Source organism: Pholis gunnellus (genome assembly GCF_910591455.1).
Source record: "Pholis gunnellus genome assembly, chromosome: 3".
Taxonomy (NCBI): Eukaryota; Metazoa; Chordata; class Actinopteri; order Perciformes; family Pholidae; genus Pholis; species Pholis gunnellus.
In genome coordinates, this window is record NC_136529.1 from 10,321,864 (window position 1) to 10,346,759 (window position 24,896).

A 24,896-nucleotide genomic window follows, 5' to 3' on the forward strand; every position below is an offset into this window, starting at 1 on the left:
GTATTAAGTAGAGTACCTCGTTGGCCTAGGGATTAAAGTGCCCACCATGAACGGTGGTTTGAGTCCAGCTGCATGTTTTTCCTCATCGCTCTCCTCCCCTCATATCTTTGAAATCATGGGACTCTAATCGACACAGAGCAATGCCCAAATTCGTATTTTCTTGTTTCATGCTTGAAATCATAAACTTTGACACGAAGAGCAGGTCATGATACTATTAAACTTCCTTCCAAGCAAAGAACGAGAGGTGGCTTCACTAGAGGTGCCTTTAAGGGCAGATTTCAAACTAATTCCATTATCAAGACCAAGTTCTGAGACTTTGTGTATTTGTGTACTATAAATGTTGGTAATTTATTTTTATGAAGATTTCTCATAAGAGAAAAACTGATAAGATGATCGATTTCCATTATCTGCAATAGTTTACAGAAGGAAATCATTTAAAATACTGACAAAAAAAATCTGTTTTTGAGATACAGTTCTTAAATTTACCACACAATGCACATGTAATTAGTTTTTCATGAACGAGATGTATTTAGCTACGAAGCGTCTAACCATTTCTGTTCACCAGGGCATACATTTTGGTGAAAGTTGCAAAGTGCTGGCACGCATGGCTGATTTGTTATGAGTTTCCTTTAACTTTAGACAGTTGCTGTAGCACCACCATCAGGACTACTGGTCCACAGAGCCAGTCGATGAAGTTTGGTTTAGGAGCTTCTGGCCTGCCCTGAATAATCTGGCATGGAGAACATGGATGAATTAAAGATAAGAACATTTTGTGAAAACATGAAACATTTGGCAACATAGAAAGAGATGTTCTGAATGTAATATTTTATTTCTGATTGGTGTTGCCTAGTGATTAGACATTTTCCCATAATAGAGGGGGTTACACGTTTCACATGTATCACCATATTTATAAATTAATGTGTTAGTTATTAGGTGCTGTCAGTGTCTGTAATCTCAGTGGATTAAAATGTCGGCGTCAGACACACACACACACACACACACACGTATGGCCACACACAAAGGAGTACATAAGCATCTGTCCACAACAACTAGTGCAGTGATTCTTCACCAACCCGCTGTAGAGAATCTGTGTCACAAAGAGGGGAACTCTGGAGAATCGGGGTTGCGGCGACTTCATCAATCTCTGTGTCCCAACTGGCCACAGCAACTTGTGTAAGATACACGGACTTCCCTGGACCTCCATCTCAATGCCATTGATCAAAAGCATAATAGGCTATCGAGCCTGAGTGAGATGAAGATTCAATTAGCGTCGATTGTATGTTTTCTAATGAAATTTTGAGCACCATTAGCGTCAGATCAAAAAGTGTGGAGAGCAAAGAGTCTGTGTTGAGAGAGAAAAAAGGGAGTTTGTGAACAAGGAAAAGGAGAGACAGTCTGAGATAGTTGCAAGGTGGATGTGCTTAATCTAATCAAGAAAGAGGTGGGTGTTTTCAGTTGTTTCCTTTAATCTGGGTGCATATATTTATATATAGCAATGATGAAACTATCCTGATTCATTTTTCCATAAGTTGGAAAACAAAACAGTTGGAATAAAGAAAACAATGAAGTAAATATTTCTAAGTAGCTGAGATCATAACAGTGGCTCCAGTAATACAGCAGTCAGGAAATTGTGACAAAGCCATCTGGAGGTTTAGGTGCAACTGAAAAATGTGCAGTACTTCCTTTGCTCGCACGATCAAACAAACAAAGTCTGTCAGTCATATTGCCTCCAATGCAATTGTTATTTTTCCTTTCAGTTTCAGGGTGAATGTAATTAAAATTATATCAGTCACCTCGCTAGGATTCAATTACTGCACACACCAACTCCCTCAAAAGGAGTTATCATCATTTTAAGAATGTTTCACGGTTGGTTTTCAAGTTAAAATTAAATTCTCCCCTTCAATATGTTTCAGAAAATTAAAATGACATATCTTCACAGAAAGCTTGGGCACGAGCTCCCAATCAGAGTGAAATGTAACTTAATTCATAATTGCGTCCTTGCTGAGTTAGATAACGTGAACATGCTGCACAGCTTGTGCCCTTCAATTGTGCTTGTAGCTCTGAACAAAAAACATTCACCCAGTAAAAGACAGACAGTTTAAGAGATTTTAATGTGCTTTTTCATACAGTATATTGTATGCATATCCAGCATAGCATTTCTCATACATATAACTCTCTTATATCCAGGGAAACGTAGAGCTGAGAGGATGATTAACAGTCAGTCTACCATAACATTATGTCTGCCATACAGTGATGGCACAGCCGAGGCTCCCTATGTACTCGGAGGGCATAATACTGATTCCAGCTGTTTTCAACCGAATTCTCCAACTGCAAAAAGTAATAACACAGAGAAACAAATATCTAAAAACAATAAGTGTGCTGAGGTTGAGTACATTATTTACAGAAAAAAGCAGACGAAAACAGAAGTTAACAAATACAAAGTTGGAAAATAAGTCAGAGAAATCAGCCATATCCTAACCATCCATAACTCGATTATACTTGGTTTAAATCCACAATTCACAGCAGTTTAGAGGCAAAAAACTGTCCCCTGCTTCTTCATCGTAATCAATATGACTATGATTTCCATCATTATCATTATAATCATCATCGTCATAAACATTGTCTCTTTTTTTTTTCGTCTTTGCATTTCAGTCTCACTTACTTATCCCAAGTAAGGGTGCTCACTTTGGAAGTTGTAGTCCGGACACACTTTTTGAACCAGCTTGTAGTCGATGCTGAAGAAAGAGATGAAGATGCAGATCACCTTGAAGGGTTTGGCACAGAGCCAGGCAGCGTGGGACTGGGTGTGCTCCGTGAAACAGGTCTGAGAAGGGTCGTACAGGCAGGGTTTGGGCTTCTTGGATCTGTTGGTTTTCTCATACTCCACCCGACAGTTAAAGGTCTTTGTCTCCTTCGGGTTGATGGTGGTCTGATGGGTCTCCTGGATCTGGACGTTCTGCTGAGTGTGGGGGTGCAGATGCTGGACGACCTCAAACTCCACCACTTTGGTCGGTGGCACGATACTGACCGACACGTTCCCCAGGCTGGACGAGTTGTGGCGGAAGTAAACAGTGAACGTCCCATTAATGTGGTCCACAATCTTCCCTGTCACCAACAAGCTGAACTTCATGGTCTTGACGTTGAAGTAGAAGTCTCCCCAGCCGAAGATCTTCTTGGTCTTCATGGATGTCTTTTGTGAGGGCTTGCGCTTAGGGCGGTATCCTGTCTGGTCCATGAGCAGGGACTGGTTCCGGGCCGAGTCGTATGGGTTAAAGAAACTGTAGGTGGGTGGCTTGGATTTCATGGGTGTCTGGTCAATGGAAGTGGAGAAGATACGGGTTTGGTACGGAGGCTTAACCACCCCTCCTGTTGTTCCTCCCACTGTGCCTCCACCCATCCCATACGGAAGAGTCTTCATCACCGACCCCACTGGGCCCAGTTCTGAGAACTCCACCTGCTTCTCCAACCCTTGGACCTGGAGAAAAGAAAGACAGACAGAGAAGAAGAAAATATTATTCACAACGGGCCAAAGACTATTCAATTTAAATGTTCACATATTCTGCAGGAGAAAAAGCAACAGCCGTTTTAGTTTAATCTCTACTTAAATGTTTTGTCAACACCACAGTTTGCCACAACTTGTAAAATACAACTGTAATGATGTTAAAACAAACTGGCAGTAGTTTAAATTGTATTAAAAGCCAGATTGCTGATTGTTTGGGAAATGAAAATTAACGACAACTGATCAGGCGGGAATTCGACCCAGTTGAGGGAAACCAATTCGGGATTCATATCTGTCTTAATCCTTGCAATGTCTGTCCCGCATCAGCCACAGTGCTGCATCGTGGTTAAAGGGTTCTACACCTTGCTCAAGGGCACTTATCATTACATTGTGGGCAATATACGATGCATGTAATACCAGCCCTGACAAAGCCAGAATACACTGCTCTCAGTACTGGAAGTTGAACCAGCAACCTACAACCTCTAAGCCACGCTGAAGACATCAGTTATTCAGAAATTTACATTAAATTTGATCTGGACAAATAAGCAATGTCCCATTTCATTTCACAGACATTATCATAATCCGAAGTGTTGTATAGGTCACTCCTCTTTTTACCTCTATTTTTTCTTCCCCGAGCATCCAAATTGTTGGATGTTTTATATTTCATCCCTTGAATTCCAGAAAATAAAACCATCTATTTTTGTTAACACACTTTAATTTTGTTGTCAGTGTTGCTCCGGAGAGAAAAACAACTCTGCATGTAAGGTAATGGATGTGAGCCGTTGTTAGTTCAGACATCTTTCTGCCTTTAATCCACAGCCTAGGTGGTTATTCGCCGGGCTGATTGACTAGAAGTCTTCCTCTGCTCTCTTTCATGTCTCATCAATCACATCACTGCCATGCTACCATCCATATGTACATATGAGCACACTTTAAAACACACACACACTGGAGCACACAGGCGCATTTGTACACATGCAAATTTCAAGCTCAAAGCTGTCATGAAGTGACAGCGAGAAGTATTACAGCTATTCGGAGGGGTTACATGTGGATCCCCTGAGGATGCATTTGGATAGAGTTATAAACTGTTCTAGTAGATAAACAAACTAAAAAATAAATGAAAACAGCATTTCAAAACAAATACGGGATCAGATCTTTGTGTCTTCTCATGCAAGGACAGTTTTCGTCTGCCTTCATTCTTATCCAGGGCAGTGGAACCGACAGGTTTCTGCCAAAACGCTCCTCATCTTTCATCAATCACTGAACCTAATAATAACTCCATATTGCTATTCGCAGAGGCAACAATGCAGCGCTCAATACAGCTCCTAATGTATTCAGTCATTCAATTAATGTATCTATGTCTGTTGGCCATTCATTAACATGCCCGCAGAGCTGATTTCTAAGTAGATTGATTGAGGGGAAAATAACTGAAAGTTTATTGACTACGGGAGGAATGAATTACCAAAAAACGACAGGTGCTGATAAATGACCAGTGACTGGGATAATGACCCACTGAAGATTTTTAACAGACCTCAACTCCCTTTGGTGTCATGACAGAAGGCCGATGCAGTGGTCTTGCAATTTTAAGCTGGTGAATTGGTGATGTGAGCCGACTTTGGCGCTGACAGGTAGGAATAAGCCACAGTTGATGGCAGAAAAACACCACAATATGTACAGCAACAAACAGTGTGTACAGCGCATGCTAGATAGGGACTTCCTGTGAATGCGCTGTCAGCAGTGCTGTCAGCTAGCTCCATGTGTTGCCATCTGTCAGACTAACACTCTGCTGGTGCAGTCCTAATCATTTCTCTTGCGGATGGCACGGAGCTCGAACTAGCACCATCATCATAATCCTTAACAATCTTCAGCGGCAACATCCCACTAGGAACCTCAACCTAACCTTCAGGGTCAACTGTATGAAGCTCAAAAATGATTTTGTGAAGGGGTCTGAGGTCGGCGGGTCTTTTTGAAGGGGGGAAAAGCAACTGTCCACAGTCAGCAACTTTAATAAACATTGATTGAGTGGAAAAAGATGAGTATGGAGAGAAGGCTTCTTCTTCTGTGGCACGAAAGTAATACAATGCCAACAGAAACCAATGAATAGATGGACTTTCTATTAGCATAAATATGAAATCTTTTTTTGTGCTGGACAGTAAATCCATTTAAAGGGTGAGGATTTGTTAGAAGAAATATCAGATATTTTTTCTTGACATGAAATCCATATACTATGGACTTTTTGCAAAACAGCGGATGTTTGCTATAAGGTCACATCAGGCTGCCGCAACTTGCAAGAGATTGACGGTTTGAAAAATACAGCTTCATGCTTTTTCTTCCTCCTCAGCCTCTATTCAGTTAGGTTACAATACGTGAGAAGTAATTCAGAGCCAAAGGGATGTTGCTGGGGATGATAAAGAGGCTCTGAATCTCTGTGGTGCACACAGTAGATAGATACACTATATTTACATACTGAGCAACTCAACTAGAGAGAATATTTTAGTCCCATACATGCATGTATTTAATTTACTTTAGTTACTTTTATCTAAATGCAATTCTGGGAAAAGCATAGATTAGCAGGAAAATTACCTCAATGTATTTTCTTATGTATCAATATAGTCCTATTTATGCTTATACATCTTCATAAGAATGTAAAGTATCAAAGTAAGTACTGTTTCAATTGCATAAAAACTGAAATTACAGACAGGCTGTGTGTAAATTTAGGGGAAGATATATAGTAGAGGCTTGTTTAGGAAACAGAAGGTAACCTTTGTAATGATTACCACCTGGGAGATGTGTATCACATTTTGTTTGAATGTTAAGCATGCAATCATAATGAATAACAGGAAAAGGTACTTGACATACTATTTGAATTGGCCATTTAAACCCTAGGCCTGTTTTGAGACCTCTGCTCGAAAATGTCATACTCAAACTCTAGAGAGTATAAATCTCTAACTACAAGGTCTATTTGAATAATTTAAATGGCAAAATAACACAAATAAATGTGAGCTTTGTTAATATGTGTTAGTTAGTTAGTATGTTTCGCAATTACAGTGGGATAAACCAAAGATTACATGCAAATTACGTGTGTTCCTCAAAAATGTTTTGTCTCTGATGATGAGGTAATTCATGTTCGCTACCGCCTCTGTGAGGCAGTACTTAGTGACAGCAGTGCTTTGAGTTAATGCTAAAATTCCCATAACATACAAATGAAAACGTCATTAGTCTTGCAGGTATTTCGTCAAAAACGTAAGTACTGGATGAACTAAAATTACCCGCCTTACGAGAAAGGGATGGATGGACGGACGGACAACCCAAAAACATAATGCCTCCGGCCGAATAAGGCTTCTATATACAAAGTTATTACACATGCATGTTTGTACCAAAATGAATGGCAATCCATTTAATTGCTCTTGAGGTGTCTTACTAAAAAGTGAACCAGATGGTGGTTCTAGAGGAGAAATCAGGAGATCATGAAGGTCATTAAGATTTATCCTCTGGGGACCATGAATCTCTTTACAAAATGTCATGACAGAACGCTAGCATGGCTTGTTATCTGAATCCAATAATGGTAAAAGTTGTGCTCCCCAAAGAAGCTACACAACTCAATGGCTTTACCTTTCCGATCTCTTTTACCACATTCGATACAAAACCAACTGTGCCATGGAAAACAGCACCTTTAACAGAGACAAACCATCTCAGGGTTGTGTGACTTTTACCCATTCAGACCACTACAATAACTAAATAAAGGTAAAAGAAAACTTGACTTGGGGGGGTGCCTTGGGTTCTTCCATGCTGCAAAGTTCCCCACATAGTGAAGCTTTACACACATCAACATGGCTTTAGTGTTTCCTCCATTTAGGATTGAGATTCCTGTTTGGGAGCATGAGATGGAAAAAGTATAGTGGTGGACTTATACATATGTATGATATAGGCAACTCAATAACAGCACAATCATAGAAAGAACAATCAGATTACAGAGCTTGGGAGATAGAGGGAGATAGTGAAGAAAATGTTATTAGCGGAGAAGTGAGATGAGCGGCGGAGAGAGAGTAAGGAGATCTTGTACATTTTCTAGGAACAGGGAGCATTAATCATCGATAACTTAATTTGGAAGTTCATATGAGCAAAAAAGCATCTTCAGTTGCTGCTTAGATGGGACGCCTATAATCTAGCTGGAAGTACATGCAAGAATGAAATGTAGGAGATGTTCAATGAGGAGATTATGAGTGTAGCTCAGAGTGAGTGACAGAAAAAGTAGACACACATATTGGCAGATAGAGAAGGGCTCAGAGAGAGAAAGAGAACGACAGAATGGAGCGGTGAAGGGATTCACACATGCTTATTAAATAGCAGAAGGTCAGATGACTCTCTAGAATTGACTGCTGAAACCTGACATATCACATGCCACCACAATTAAGATCTCTTTTCATCGTTAAGGAAGCGTTGGATCAATGGTAGCACCTCTGCTCTCCCTTTCTTTCACACTCTCTCTGTCTATCGGGTGTCTGATCCTCCGTCGGGCAGTTCGCTGTCTCGCCTTCATCCATAACTTCCACTCCTCCTTGATAGCGAGAGTATTCAGAGGGAATGGACCTCGCTTACCGGCTCCCCAACACACATTCCGACTTCCTCTCCTGCCTCCCGCCCTCCGATCCTTCCCCTCCAGAAGGACTGATGAGAAAATGAAAGCTACTTGTCTCAGAGCTCTCTCTCCCAGGCTTGTTTCTTTGTTTAATTGGAGTTTTATTGGTGACAATCAATTTATTTCTATCTGTGCTCCAGGCTGCATTGATCGGCTGTCACAGAGAAGAGTCAAATGTACAGTTCCACTCCCACCACACTACAGACTCTGATGCCAGCTACTGACTTTTACTACTTTACGGCTTGTTGTGATTAGAAGCAGAAATGGATTTTGTTCTTTCACATTTTTCAGGTTAACCTCATAGTTCCTCGAGAGGAGTAAGAGAGGCTTCAAACTATTAATAAGCAGTGAGAGGAGACACTTTCAGGATGAGATGTTGAATGCACATCAGTTTTTATTTTGAAGTCACTATTTACCTTAAACACTCCCAAATGCCATTAATCTGTTCAAGCTGATGGTGGAAAAGCCTAACATCTTAAGTAAGAAAAAGTTATCTTACTGTAGTTCTGGACTTCAAGGATGAATTTGTTTTTTAACTACAGTAAGGAAGTCAATGTAATCAAGAACTGTCCTTAAGTACAATTTTGAGTTATTACTTGTACTTTACTTGAGTTTCTCCATTTTATGCTACTCTACTACTATACATTTACATCACTACACTTGTTTGGCAACATTAGTTACTGGTTAATTCATATTATTAATACAAAATATAATCTACTAAATTTGATAAAGTATGTATTGTTATAGATTAAAGCAGGATATAAAATGACTTAATTAGCAGCATCTTTACCAGCAACAACATTAGAGGGATGAACACATTAATGCATCAATAATGAGAATCACATGATATAATAAATATTATTGTGAAATGGACTATAATGATTACTTTTTGTACTTTAAGTGTATTTGAAATGTTTGTACTTTGAAACATTTTGAATGCAGGACTTTTACGTCAAACAGAGCATTTCTACACTGTGGTATTACTACTTTTGAGTACTTCTTCCACCACTGTAGGTAATACTGAGATCCAGAAAGCCTTACAGTGACTAGGTAAAAGGTCATTATTAAGGGATATCTCCACAGGACTTTCCCCATGATGTAGTTCAGTTGGCTTCACTAGGCTGTGACGTCCGGTGCACGCTGGGGCAGTATGTTGCAGCCAAGTGTGAAGCAGATGAGACGAGGGTCAGCACCTCCAAGTCAATGTACTGCTGCCCCTAGTGAAGGAGTTCAATTATCACGGAGTCATGGTGACAGCTGAAGGTAAGAGTTCAAGGTCAACAGGTGGATTGGTGCACCATCCACAGGAAGCAGCAAGAATGCTAAAAACGTTCATCTGGCTTGTAGTCCATGAATGCGATTCATCTGTGTGTTGGAGACAGTTGATGGATAGCTGTTGCAATAGCCAACTGTTCATTGTTATTGTACTGTTACTTAACAGCTTCAAGTGGATTTCCACCTGCAGTAGGGCCAAAACTGGATTTGCATGTAGCCTAGGAGAACCAAGAAGCATCTGGTAGATAGAGGCACAGTTGGAGATCTGAGTTACCAGAACATCGCAGGGTGTCCCGGCTCACCTTTGGGGTGACGGGTAAGGACCTAAGACCTCCAGAAGAAGCGCGGCGTACATGTGCTTTGGGCATTTACAGTTGTTCTATCATCATAGACGCCTCCCTGTAGCACCTCAGGGCAGACCCATAGGTCTCGTCCCAGGGACTACAAATCCCATCTGCCTCATGAACATAACAGGAAGTGACTAATAAGAAGAACGCCTGGGCCACCACAACCTTTAGCTGAACGGTTTGTCTTATAGATAGAGCAGTCTACAGACATATAAGATATAAGTTGAAGCTATGGTTATTTGGTTAAAGGACATTTCATAATTTTTTACAAAGTGCTCATTGTTGTTGAAACAATAGAACAAATTGGTGAGGCAAATAAGTCAGAGAAAGCTGAATTGAACATATTTAGGAGTTGGTAGTGAGGTACTGTGGCTCAGACATTTTACCAGCAGTGACTTTACTCTGTTTTGACAACGATCATATAATAAAAAGATTCCAAAAAAATCGGAGAACTGAAAATGACATTTAATTAGAAAAAGCAAAAATAAAGCCAGGAGGAAAAAAGATAAACCAGTAGGGGGAAAATGGAGAGAGAGACGGAGAGAGAGAAGGGAAAAAGAAGAAAAAGAAAAGGCAGTAAAAGCGATTTCGCAGTCCAGTGGTGTCGCTGGATTATCATGAAAATGAAAGCTTCTGAGTCAGGGAGTATCAGGGAGCAAGGAAATGGAGCCGAGACAGATAACACAGTAAGGGAGAAGAAGAAATACGAATAAGAGGACGAGTGTAGAGAAAGCAGAGAAGTGTGTAAAACAATGTGAGGGGAAAGTGCAAAGAAAGAGAGAAAAGGTAAAAAGACAATATATATACGACACACAGTGAGATTATGAGTGCAATAAGACAAAAATGAGAATCACTTCACCCCCATAGAGAATAATCAGAGGTTTCTTGAGAAGTAATATCTGTAATATTGTTTCGAGAAGACCAGCTCAGCTCTCAAATATTTTTTAGTTAAAGTTTTTCCCATGTATCAGGCAAAATATAAAAAGTATGCTGGTTGATCATGACAAAAGTTTCATATAGGAGAATATGTACTTTCTCTATAGATCAACATCTTGTAGCATATACAGCAAATAAAGCTTTATTAAAGTTTTATTTGGATCAAGCATCAACTGAGGAAGAAAGAAAGAAAGGAGTGAGACGGTACTCTCTGCCATCTAACGTCTGGATAAGAGGATTTATGAAGGTATTGTGTGCTAGCTTAAGTGTTATATGCTGACAATATTGCACAATATTGCAGACGCCACTAAGATTGGACTGAAAATGGAAATGTAGAAATCCCCGGTTGGCATTCAAAGTAACACGTGTAGTAAGAAATTTAACATGTGTCGCAATGCAAACCTTCAAGACAATTTTCTGTCTCTGTTACTTTGCTTTGGCACTTTTAAAAGTGTTATGTCTCAATCAGCATCTTAAATTTAACTTAAATAAACATTAAAGGTATTTGTATTTGAAAATGTTAGAATATTTGTACAAGCCATATAAACTCACCATCCCTAACAACAAGAAAGAAAGTCTGCAACAGAGATCCAGTGGAGGCAGATGTTGGGACACAATATATTGCTTTACAGGGTTTATGTTTACCTTTACTATTACAAAGACAATCTACCACCTTGCTAAAAGTCACCATAATACACCATAATACTCTGCAGTGGACACATCATGCACAAAGACTGTCATGTATTGAAAGCTATAGCACGGCATTTTGGCAAACACAGCATTTTGCTTTCTTATCAGCTTAGCTTAGTTTACAGTTGCACGATAGAGTGCTGCAGAGAAGACGTATTTTTGTAGTTAGCGTCACACTCCAACAAAAAGCCAATGAGATTTTTCCCATAATGTCGTAGAACAAAACATTAAAATATCTTAATCGTGTGTTAACCACAGACCTTATTTCAGCCATCTAACCAAAAACCCATCAAAAAAAGCAATGAATTTAAGATGAGAGAACATAAGTGCAAAAATGCTGATTCACTTCAAGGTTTTTAGGACTCATTCCTGCAGCACTCTATTGCAGGAAACAACCTAACAGCACCTTTAAAACCCACAAATCAACAGATTATATCTTGTTTGTTTAATCCATACAAAAACAAAGGTGCATTATACAAAAACATTTGGGCTAATGTGCTTGGTCGGTAGCAGTAACTTCTTAAAGTGACAACAAACACGAGGCTAGCTGTTTCTAGTCTTTATGGTTAGCTAAGATAACTGGCTGAGGGCTGAAGCCATATACTTTAAGGACAAACACAAGTGTTTTCGATCTTCTCATCTAAGTCACGGAACACAAAAGCAAATAAGCGTGTTTCCCAAAATGTCAAACTATTCCTTAAAACATTCCCCTCTTTACCACAATCTAACAATCCTTTTTACTGTTACTCATTAAGATCAATGCAGTTACGTTTCAAACTCTCTACGCATCATAAATTGTCAACTATCACACTCAGCCGTAAAGCACTTGCCTGATATCAGACAGAATTGTCAACTCAGTTTCCATCTTCAGTCTGACATTGCGGCCAATCTATTGTTTTTTGATTTTCCTAAGTAATCAATCAGTAGAAAACAACACATCTGCCTGAATCTAACGTCGTTTTAAGTTGACATAGATGCACACTGGTTGTTGGGTGATATCGAGACAACATGCCGTCGCCAGCGCACAGCTTAACGATGCTTCACAACAACTTGACAATGATGATGGACCCCCCCTGGTGCTTATTGGCTAATTGATAGCCCCACAGCTGCGCTCATTGGCTCAATTGCTTTTTAACCGAGAAACCGCTGTTTCATCTCACGATGCAGATTTAAAGGTCTGGACCGAGCAAGTAAACTACTCCAGTGCACATCAGTATCGCCGTGCAGTGAATCACACATTTAAAAGTAACAGCCACAACCAAACACTGGAGGTAAGGAGGACGAAATGAATACTGCCTCTAAAGCACAAGGTGATAAAGTGAGGTTATATACTCACATAGATTGAGTGCCCTAAACAGACCATACCGCTCTCTTCAACACCACCTCTTGCAAAAACAAGGTGGGATTATGTAAGATATTAACCCAGGAGACTGCACAATTACCCCGTGAACATGAATCACTGCCACATAAGCACACATTCAGTGCCAACATTGTGAGTGGGAGTTTTCAGTCATGTACGTTAAACCAATGCTGCTGCAGCCAAATCAGAGAAAACATGAATCCCAAATGTTACAACCTAACTTAAGTTCTTCGGACCGCTACAGTCCTCCAAGAAACTAAGAAATCAAAATGTAGCAACGACGCTTTAGGAACATCAGTCAGGCTTTGGTGTATTTATATACGTAAGGTTAATGTTGGTCACTACGAGGGATATTGATAGCAGTAAAACAGTAACTGACACCTTGTGGCTGGATTGGCTTCCTCGGGGCATACAGTAATGCATGTGGCAAGGTAGGCTGTCTCAGTGGTCACTCTCATTGAAGGATAACATGCACTTTAACTCTATAATCATTGACATTCATTTCATTTCATTTAAAAGGTGCAAGATACAGGATTGGGTGATTGTTTTCAATGAGAGTGAAGCTTTTTGCACACTGCTTTGCGTTTTTCTGCTCACTGCGCCAGGCTGAATGCCTCGAGTTGAATCGGAAAAGTGCTTCGATTTTTTTCTCATTGTGTTGACATTTTCTGGAACTATATGACTTTACCAAAAGACATTTCGGGGTTGTTTTCGTTAATGTAAACGGTACTAATATTAAGTACCGTTAACAAACTGCAAAAATGCTCTCTGTCTGATCAGGCCCTAACAATGAGGTCACTCATTTTGTTGAAATATCTACATTGGTAATTATGTACAACATAACAGTATTACTGCAGAATATCAGAATCAAAGACAAAACTAAAAAAACAACTAAAATATTTATATATCAAAACAAAACTAAATATAGAAAATAGAAGATGAAATTACAAATTGTGGCTTGGTGAACTACTTGATTCTTCCCTCACCTTTTCATCTGTCTTTTACAATCAATTACCAAACAGGACTGTGAAAACACAGCTAACGCCTCATGGCTTCTCTCACATCTCTCTACACCGTCTGCTGAACGGTGGACAAGGGAGGCAGTGAATACAAACCGAGGTATGCTTTATCTATAAAGTCATTAGAAGATTTTGCTCTCAGGAGCCTGACTTAGGAGGCCATAGATCAACTGTGTGCAGGAGTCCTCCCTTGTTCCTCCTATCTCACTGATCACATCAGATCAGCATGCCGGGGTGTTTTTTGCCTGGCTGGCTGGCTGGGTGGGCAGACTTCCCACATGTCTCCAGTGATGCCACGGCACCTGATCAATCACACAAGGCAACTCTTTGGGGACCCGTCGGAGAGGAAGGGAGGGACGACGGAGCGGGGAGGCATTGGTGGATTGAGGGTGTCTCGTTTGCATGCGGGATGGCAGGCAATGCATCAAAAGATGACAGCTATCCCATTCTTCCTTAAACAAGAGTGGTGAGACTCTCGCTGGCTGTGCCTTAACTTTAATCATTCATCTAAATAACTGTTGCAGAAGTCTGAGAGGGCCGCAGCCAGGCAGGCTGCCATGGGCGTGGGGAATATGAAAACTGACGTTGCGCTACTGAATTGCTCATTTGTAAATGTGTAAACATATATTTGACTCAGATTGCAAAAGCACAAAAGCGCTTGTTCTCATCACCCACAACCCTCCCCCTTCCCTCTTCCCTCCCTCTCTCATAGATTTATGTATTGAACTAGTTTGAAATTCATCAAGGTTAGAGTGAGCAGGTTCGGAGGAGGTGCAGGGTTCTCAAGCTCTGGCAGCATGAGCGACGTGTCGAGCGGCTAAGTGACAGTGATTGATGCCCTCTTTGTTTCGCAACTTATCAAGCGCATATACACACACGCTCCGCAAACAGATAAACAGCAGAAACATTTGAGATAAATAAAGAATCGAATGAACACAGGGGAATGGTAAAAAAGAGGAAGAACCCCCCCCCCCCCCCCCCCCCCCCCCCCCCCCACCCACCCACCCTCCCGGACTATCTGCATAATGACTAGACGAGATGGAAAGAAGGAGGGAAGAGAGGCAATGATTCCCAGCGGGTGAAACTGAGCCTGAGACGTCTGTTGGTGGGGGATACAGGGACACATGGGCCTGTGACGACTCCGACAAGTCACCCAGGCGGCAAAATAAAGCCCGGCTTCCTCCCATTTGTTTCCAGTGCTCATCAGTAGGAGAGCTGGATGACGGATGGACTGGCGCTGGGCGCAACGCGAGCGTGTCAGAGTTACTCACCATAATAAAGACCTGCTCCTTTTCCTTTGATTTCTTTTTTTTTTTTTTTTTTTTACCAGCCTGCGGTCACACTGCCTACAACCCATTTAATTTCATTTTAATCTGCCTTTGTTTATCTTCCTTCACCCCTCAATTCCTTCATCCTTCCTTTATTCCATCTCTGATCTGTATTCCATCCCTTAGTTTTTTTTCATGATTTTCCTGCATCCTTCCACATCTTTATCCGTCCAACCATGCATGACTGGCTCCAGATTTTTTCTTCCTTAATTATTTTGTCTTTCCCAATCCCAATCGCTTTTAGTCCTTTATTTCCAGCATCGTTCTTTTTTTTCCATCCTTTTCTCCAACAATTGATTCACAACATCATCCTGACACTTGATCCATTCCTTCCTTAGGCGCATCCTTCCCCGTCTACATCCACACATCCTTCCTTCTACTGCCAATCCCTCCATCCTTCCATTCAAAGTCCTAAACCGTTAAAAGATGCACCTTTCACTCCACCCCTCCATTCAACCTTCCTTCCCACTTTCCTTTCATCTTGCTGCCAGGGCCTCCCAGTCTGTCTCCCTGATTTGGGAGTCAGCCGACTTTTGGGACGTAAAAGGATGATTAGACAAAGATGAAAAGACTAAGCGTTTCCATTTCTGCTGCTTCCCTGCTGTGAAGGATGCTCTCCATGCTTTTGGGAGCTTAGCCGAGTGGGGCCTTGCAGGGGGGCAAAGCTCAAGCCTGCGAGGAGATGCGTGGCTCTCCAGTTTCAGGCACACTGTCTTCACCGGGGCTGATGGCAGAGTTAATTGGAGAGAAAACAGTAGGAGGTGCCAATGAATAAAACCCCTCAGAGGTGCTGGCAGCAGGACACGGCGGCATCCCCCTTTCACTTCAAGGTTATGCACACACACTGAAACACACACCTGCTACTGACGCTGAAGCGACAGACAAGGTTCCTGTAATATAATTTGCATAGAAAGCACAAGATTAGCTCCACTTTATTCTATGCAAGAAATTTGATTAAAAAGGAGCTGGAAATAACACGATAGATAAGATAAATGAAGATAAGATAACACACATACACATTCGAGCGCACAATATATGGCAAGTTTTCTCCTCTACTGCCTTTTGGATGCCTTTGCCAGTGTATAAATCACCCAGCTTCAAGGACGCAGCACTGGGACCCCTAACTGGGATCTTTCACATCCACCATCTGGACGCAGAGTGCTGACCAGCGGCCGTGCTCTCATTCTGTTCCTCAGTACGAGCCGCAAGATGGGGGGCGGGTGTATAGAGATGGAAACCTAATCAATCCAACGACTGCTTAGCTTGTACTGGACTTAATAGAAAAATGCACTCTGGAGATGAGGAGGAGTCGAATAGAGCAGTAATGATATTTTGAGAGAGAGACAGCGGCCGCAATAGACAAAAAGAAAGCTCATCCAGACCTGTCGCACATATTCATTCACACACTCCCTCCCTCTCTCCTCTTTGCTCGCCCTCCTCCAGAGACGGTGTCCTTCCATCATTCGACTTGGTTTCACACTCCGAGAGCCAATATCAGAGTAGATATGAACAGATCAGAGAAACACATGATTGTCTTTCCACAGACAATTGTGTCCACTACGGTTATTTGTGTCATGCTATCCACTGGTGTAAGTAGACCGATATCTCTCTGGCCCGCCTGTCTGCCTGCCTGCTGTCTTTCCATCAGGCCGAAAACATTACGGAGGACAGCAGTATTCCTCTCCCCCCCCTCCACCTGATGGGACAGCCGCTTTGTTTCAGCTCAGGTCATCTTACCTGCTGTGTGCTGCCCGGTGGCTCATCACTTGGTCACTGTCAACACCCAGATGTGCACACACACACACACACACGGAAATCATCCTTGACCACAGATGCCCACATACATCATACACATATGTGGTGTTAATGCTGAAGCCTATTCTTCAAATGTTGAAATCAGTGATTTATATTCTGAAAATGTATTTACTTCATCACAGTGATGAAAACAGGGCTATAACTGAGTAACCTGCAGATTATTCTTTATTATATTGCCGCGTTCACATTTATGCAGACGGAAAACACAAACAAAACGAAGCACGCTTGTTGATATGTTGCTATGTTGATGGATCAAAAGTATTTTAAATAAAATGATCTTGTGTCTATTATTTTATGTAATTATTCTAGGTATGCATATAGCTATAAAATGCAGCTTTCTCTTAATATTCTGTTGCAAACTTAAACCCCTTTCTCTGGTGTAAGGAAGCTACGGTTGTAAAGAAAAATACTTTGGTTAACCGTCAACCCTTAACAATATTCCCACCTAATTTACCGCTCTGCTTTCGTCCACTAACATGATACGGTATCCACCTAACGATATTTAGTTTATTATCACAATTTTGTAATTATGGTCCCATTTAGAGTGAAAAAGACCATAAAGCGGAGTACGCTTTAGGGCGTGGCTACCTTGTGATAGACAGGTTGCTGCCACGGAGTTGTCCGTGTGTTTGTCTTAGAACTTTCACCGTTCAGTGTGTTTTCTCTTCATGAAAGTTAATTGTAACCTTTTTAAACACTGAAAAATCTTGCGTTCGTTTGTACTTAGTGCAACATTCTTGTATCACTTCCAGTTGCGAAAAAACCAAGATGATGACGGACAAAATGCCAAACTCAAGGCTTCAAAACGGCACCACACTAACAAATGCGTGACGTCACGGTGACTACGTCCACTTCAGTTTATTTGTATATTCTGTGTATGTACGTGGAGAGCAATGAAAAACCGGAGTCAAATTCCTTGTATGCGTATGCATACATAGCCAATAAAGCTGATTCTGATTTTAAACAGTCTATGGTCAAGACCTTCGAACATTATATTCATGTAATAATACATTGCAATATTTATTCTAAATTTATTCTAAATACATTCCTCAATATAAACAATAAGGTAGAAACTAATTGTTTTCCTCTCATTGACACATTAGCAAACCTTAACTTTGTAACACTTGTGTTCTCAGATAAAGGGAACATGTAGCGGAATATTGGTATAAATTGTACAAATTGTGGCACTGCTATGATAGCTACATTTGTATTACTGACCTGCTCTCGTTCACACTGCTTGTGTTGATTCAACAGCGATAAAAGACTCTGGACAGACCCAGACTTGTGACTAATAGTCCAGCAGGAACTGTGGTTCAATTACCGTGTGGGGCAGCGCTCCTCTGTCCCTGGGCTAGATGCTTTACTGCAATAGCTTCAGTAAACACACACACACACACACACACACACACACACACACACACACACACACACACTGAAGCACACGCCAGAGCCCACGCACACACACAGCCTTTATAAATGTGATGTCACTGACCAAAGGATATCAACACTGATACATTTCTCTCCCTCGTTTTTTCCTTAAAGATATGTCCAGAAGAAACATATTGGAAGATTGGATATTGGCACTATCTAAATGAATGTTTTCAGGCCCTGGGGAGGCAAAGGCTCACTGCACCGTCTGGGTCTTTAAAAACCAGGGGACAGCTGATGAAAAGCTTGGCTGAAGCAGCTTATCCACAATGAGTGAGAAAACTCAGGAAATGAATAGTGACCTATGAAGTCAATTCCAGCACTTTCATAGAAGTCTTTTGACAGTTAGTGGGTGCAACCAGTTTCAGCTGAATTTATAGCTTCACTCAGCTGTTACCTGATCTTTTGTATGTTTGAATCCAAGGACTCGTCATGTGGATCTTAAGTGAACAAACTTGTTTTACCAAAATCTCAATGACATTGTGTTCCGTGTGGCACAGCCTCCGTTCGGACAATATGTGATTAAACACCTTCTGTCAATAAAACCTAGCTGGGCCTTGGCAATCACAGGAGCAAAAATTGATGAATGAAACAAAAGCACAAAAGAATGTCTTGAGGTCCCCCACTGGTCCAACCAGACCTACAGAAAAAACAAAACAAAACTGAACCGACTGACAAACGGCCACCCGGTGTAATAACACAAGACAGGTCTAAGGATCTGGCCTGCTTCCAGAGCAGATGGGTGGGTTGGGTAGGGGAGTGGGTTTGGCCTTGTGGGTGGTGGGTGCAGGAGAGCGCCAATCTGTCATTTCTAACAAGCTAGGAGACTTGCAGCCAGGGCAGGTCACAGACACAGGACACACACACACACACACACACACACACACACGTCCGCTGCTCGTCCTTACGCAGGCGTCACATTCCAACTGTGGCATTCCTGCTAATTAGAACACAAATTAATGATCCAAGCAAGTGAGACAGGCTCCTTCCCTCTCCTTCCCTCCAGTCAACATTTAGCCTTCCTCCCGTTTGCATCTTCCTCTGCATTGGCTTCTCACACTTATTTATTCCTCTTCTCCTTTGTTTCTCCTTTGTCTTTTATAAATCCCTTTTCCCTTTTGTCTCTTTATGCTCTTTCTCCTCCTCAAAGGCAGGTGAGAGAAACACTTTTAGAATGACGTTGTTTCTAATTCCTAAATCAAGAAAAAACTAAATTATTTGCAAATTGGAAAACATCTTGTAGGCGAGGGTAAACAAACCAGCATTACTGCTGTTTCTCGTAAATATGCATGTAACACTTAAATAAATGATTTACATTTTTTAAGTGCTCTTTTTCAGAAATCTGTCACCTGAGGGATCGTGTAGAACCTTTTGATGCTGAAAATATAGTCATCAAATGTCATTGAGATACAGATTTGAATCTGAAGAAACTAAAACATTTCAATGAAAGCTCACTGTCTTTTCTGTGCTGCTGTCAGCTGCTCTAACAACAAGCTGAGACTTTGGTAAAAAAAATGGAAAATAAAAGCCAGCCTCTCCTCCATCAAATCAATTCTACTTTATAAATAAATACTTTATAAATCTCTATGCAGCTTTTATAAATCTTCATTAAATTGTTGGCATGCTGATAAAGGAACGACCAGGGACATCTAATGACTGACGGTCTGCCTTCATGGTGTCGATGGCGAGACGCCACTCCACACCTTATCTCTTTTAGCTAGCTACTCCACACAGCACTTTGACATCCCTACTGGGAAGGTAAGACAGAAGCTTTAACATTACGTTAATGTTATTTTTGTCATAGTTAATTGGATTAGTGCTTTGACACCATAGTCTGTATGAAATGTAGAATTTTCTAGACGTTTCTGAAGAGCTTACCCTTTAATACAATTAAATAATAAACGGGTGAGTAAAAAAAAGCCCAAAACAGTTGTCATGAGCAGGGATCGTAGCTATAGAAAACCGCAATGTTTTTTTGTACCAGGCTGTAAACACGGGGGTCTACGGGGATTGACTCGCTTTCGGAGCCAGCCTCAAGTGGCCATTTGAGAAACTGCAGTTGTATGGCTCTTTGGATACATTTCTCAGCACCAGAGGTTTCCGCTTGTTTGAGACTGAATAACTGCCAGAGTCACATAGACTACCATCAGCTGTTGACTATGAACAACCCAGACATATGTCGTTTCACTTTCAGTGTAAATGTGTTCAATTCAGAGCGCAAAACCTAAATTGGCTGCCGGATTTGCAGAAGAATTTGGAGGAAATGTTAATGATGCTAGCAGTAAAGTTAGCCATTTAGTTCAACCCCACATTGCTCTGCCCCTTTTGTCTCCCTTACATTGTTTTTCCATTAGCATTAAATTATCGGTACATAACTTGGAGAAACTGTGAAAAATCACGTGTGTGACTTGCGGAACAAGTGCTGGTATAGTTCCTCTTCAGAGCTGCACCGCTGAATAAATTGCTTGTTCTGTGATTGTATCTGTTACTCTTTCAGGAAGAACAGTGATAGATTCTGTGGCAAAGTCACAGAAAACAACAACAAACTCGATCTGGCAGTGCTCTTCAGCGGTCCAGGACACCTTGTGCTAGGCATTAAGGTCAGGAGGCATCGTTAGTCCTGCTTCCCCACTACACCGGCTAAGAATAGCAACATGAACACAATCACTCACTCATCATCTCCATATATCTTTCCTTTCTTGCTTTTATTTCTTTCGGCAATTCATTACTTTTGGTCAGGGAAAGACTAAAACAATTAAATATCCAACCGTACATGTGTGTCTAAGTGGGATTAAATGAACAGTAGAACGGTTATGAACATCATCTAGAACTCCTTTTTCTTTAATACTCTAAGCAAACAAAACAAAAAAGAATACAAAATGTTTCGTATCTCTCTCTCTCTCTCTCAGACTGCCTCCTCCTAATTATATCACATATACAGGAGTACCTTTGTAGCATTGACTGGTTCCTGTTGCTACATGTGTCACACACCTATTGTTACTGTTAGATTTCCTCTACATGCCAAGTCGTGCAAAAAATGTCCCCATGGTGTTTTTGTCAGGGACTGAAGTACGACTGCTTTGATTTATTCAAATAAATAAATGCACGCCACTCATTTAACTGGAGTACGTTGGAAGAAAAAAAAACACCTTACAAGATGTAAGAAAGAACATATTATTATAAACAGATCACCTGCTGGTAACGGCCCACACCCTCCATCTCTGTTTCTTTCTCTTCAGTCCCAGTTGGCGCTCTGGCTGACAATCAATACCTTTCACCACTAAGCTAATCTGCAATAATAAAGGCATTACAGACGGGGAAAAAATAACACCAAATCTTATTAAATATGGGAGATGGTCTCTTCTCTTTTATGTCTTCCTGTCTCTTGTTGCCTAGGTGAGCAGGAAACTGCTCCGTTGGACAAATCGCAGCGGTTGGATTGATCCCTAAATGTTCTGTGATGTCCGGGCTTAGGATCAGCCCTGGTATTGTTGGGTTACAGGTAGAGTTTGGAGCTTAGCATTCTGCTCAACTCTCCCACCAGCCATGTATATTTCACAGAGTTGTCTTTTATATTCAGTCTGTGGCTCAGTGGAGCACTCATCTTTATTTCATTTTGTGGCATTTTCTTTAATTTTAGCAGAGATTTTTCTTTTTTTGCACCCTCCTCCTCTTCCTCCTCCACTCCCTCCATCCTTCCTGACAACCCCCTCTGCTGACTGAATCAGTAATGACATTATGCATCTTCCACTCTGAAGCTTTCAGCAAAGCAAACACGAACTTCTAGCAATCGGATTTCTGCCCTTACTGCACCAAGCATGGGAAGAAAACTATTCACAGGGTGAAAACACAATGCGTAAAAATATACCAACCAGTCGTTCTGCAACTCACTCTCTGACTGCTGTTTAGAAATTACACATAAAATATGATATATTACATTTACAAAGTGTCGTTTCCATAAACAAGTAACTATCGTAACTATTTCTTTGGTAAAATTGTGAGGGTGATCTGACCCTTTAAGGTTTTTTTAGTCAGTGGTGTAAGAAATATTCAGATCTTTTACCTCACTAAAAGCAGTTGTAACACTCCATAAAATACTCCATTACGAATAAAAATCCTGCAGTTAAAACTGTACCAACTGTAATTAAGTAAAAGCTAAATTTACAGCATTAAGTACCAAGTGCAGGCAGAATTTCCTTGTTCTCAGTGCTAATGTTATAATTATGTTTGATGCACTAACATGAAAGCTGAATTTTAATGTTGTAACTGGACGAGGTGAAGCTTATTCCAGTTATCTTATGCACAGTACTGGTTACTTAAATTGACTGTATAACGAAGCATCACATTTTATATGTAGATTACAGATTTGAATAAGCACTATTACGAATAAGCTGTAAATGTAGAGGAGTGAAGAGTACAATATTTATTCATATTCTTAATGTGGAGAAAAAGAATTGCATAAAAACAGAGGTATAAGTACTTCAGAATTGTACACTACTTGAGTGAGTGTTACTTTCTACGACAGACAAAGATTTACAGAATTGTGATAAGAAGAAAAGACGATATTGTTCTCTCCATCTTTAATCCCAAACATATCAATCTAAAACGTGTTGTCTCTGAGCAATCACACCTTCTCTGCAGTGTCTACAGTGACTTTCCTTTCACACTTCTAAGCTACCACCCTTTCCAGAGGCCTCATGAGTGACCGGGAAGGACGACGGAGCTTTTCAGATTGTCTCATTACAGTTGGCTCTGTTAGCTTTGCCAATACACCCTCAAGTCAAGACAGCCAGCAGCAGCCCACTCTTTATTTACACTTGTGTTGGTGGTCTTGGTAAAGCGGTTCAGGGGCCCCCTGGACTTTCCCAATTAGCTGGGAATGGAAAACGTAACACTATATTATAACAAATCCACAAAACGTCAATTTACTATAAGAGAGTAGCCAAAGCTAATTTTACAATACAGTGTGTGCAAGCTGCTGCTCCGATCAAACCAAAAATAGTGTTTGGAAAATTCTGCAAAATACAATGCAGTGTGGATGTATTTTCTACACTGACATCTACTGCTGCTGTTGCACCACCTCGACCTTTTCCTCTGAAACTGATACATCTAGGAGTCATTCATTTTTAAAATACAGAGTTTGCTTCTGAGTCCTGATTCAGCAAACCTTGTCCTAAGCTGTTAAACATAAGACTATAAACAGATGACAAGGAACCATTAATAAGTACTACAACTAAAGCTGTATTGCTGGGTGGAGGAAACTACGAGGTAGCATTTTGTGTTGATTTTTTCGGTCCCTGGAGACAAAAGCGGTAGTATTTCAGAGCACCAGAGTCCATTTGGAAAACCTCTTATTTTACTGCAACAGGGTCTGAAAGTTTGCCCCACTCAGTCCTGGTTGTCTCGTGCCTCGCCTGATTTTGCACTCAGACCCAGTGGTAGCGATGACGAGCATTAAGAATAAATAGAAATATCCAATCTTCTTGCTGATCATCTCGTTTTCTTATGTACATCATAAAGAGGCTTTCATAAACAATTAAAAGTTTCTCACAGTAACTTAAATAAAACTAAAGCGGATGACTGGATTTAAATGACTGAAACACGTATCTGATAAAACTGTCAGCTGAGCGAGTCGCTGCATAACATTAGTGAGAACACGTGTGAGTACAAGCTAATTTTACACAAACTCAGAGAACTCGACAGAACACGTTCTCTCATGTTACAGAAAAAAGTGATTTTAGCATTAACTACGTGGCGTATTTGCAAAGCTCAGATATAATGGGTGAATTCCAATAAGCACAAATATCTATATGGAATCATTAGCGGTGCTTTGAAATAATCCTACAAAAATAAATTCCTCATAAACAAGTTGATTAAATTTAATTTAATATCATGTCTTGTGCTCATCTCAAAAATCCTCTTCACTGACTTAATGAGGAGCTTGTATTGTAATTTTGCATACCACATTTCATTGTTGAAAGTAATGTCATTTTAATTATCTGCCTGCAAAATAATTTTCCAGATTTTTCTGATGCCTAAAAAAAGAAAGGGGAACAACATACATACACTACTGCATGTAGCGCTACATGTAGAAAACCGTCGCCACTTAAGGGATTGACACCTCTTTATCTAACATGACATTCAGACTGATCCACAAAACAAGTCTGAAATTATTTGGCAACAGATTGCAATCTCCTTTTCTACAATGAAAAGGAGACGTGGGGGTTTGATATCTCAATGATGAACGAGAATGAAATCATTAACTAAACCATTTGGCGACAGAATCTAATCTTTGCTACATCAGAAGTGGTAAATGAAAACGGGAGGGTGGGTTAGTATCTCAACAAAGAACATTTGTTATCACAGATGAAAATAAAATCTCTCCAAAATAAAATCATTGTAGAGGCAATGTGCATAAAGACACCAGAGGTGTTTGGTGGAGCTGGTTGGTAAAAAAAACAAAACATGTTTTTATTAAGACCTTAAAAATGATCAGAAACACAATATTTAAGAACACACATTAAATCCCAAAGCCTTTTGTAATCTATGTCCTGTAAAAG

The 24,896-nt window shown here is 40.6% G+C and overlaps 1 protein-coding gene across 1 annotated transcript in view; it reads right to left on the bottom strand.

The window, feature by feature from the left end:
- Positions 1-2,384: 2,384 nt before the first annotated feature.
- Positions 2,385-24,896, bottom strand: part of nxph4 (neurexophilin 4) — a gene marked incomplete at its 5' end in the record, with an annotated part of 41,830 nt that continues 19,318 nt past the window's right edge. The window contains one exon of the mRNA XM_079156821.1: positions 2,385-3,475. Coding sequence (XP_079012947.1) covers positions 2,663-3,475 — 813 coding nt within the window. The 3' untranslated portion in view covers positions 2,385-2,662. The remainder of the gene's footprint in view (positions 3,476-24,896) is intronic.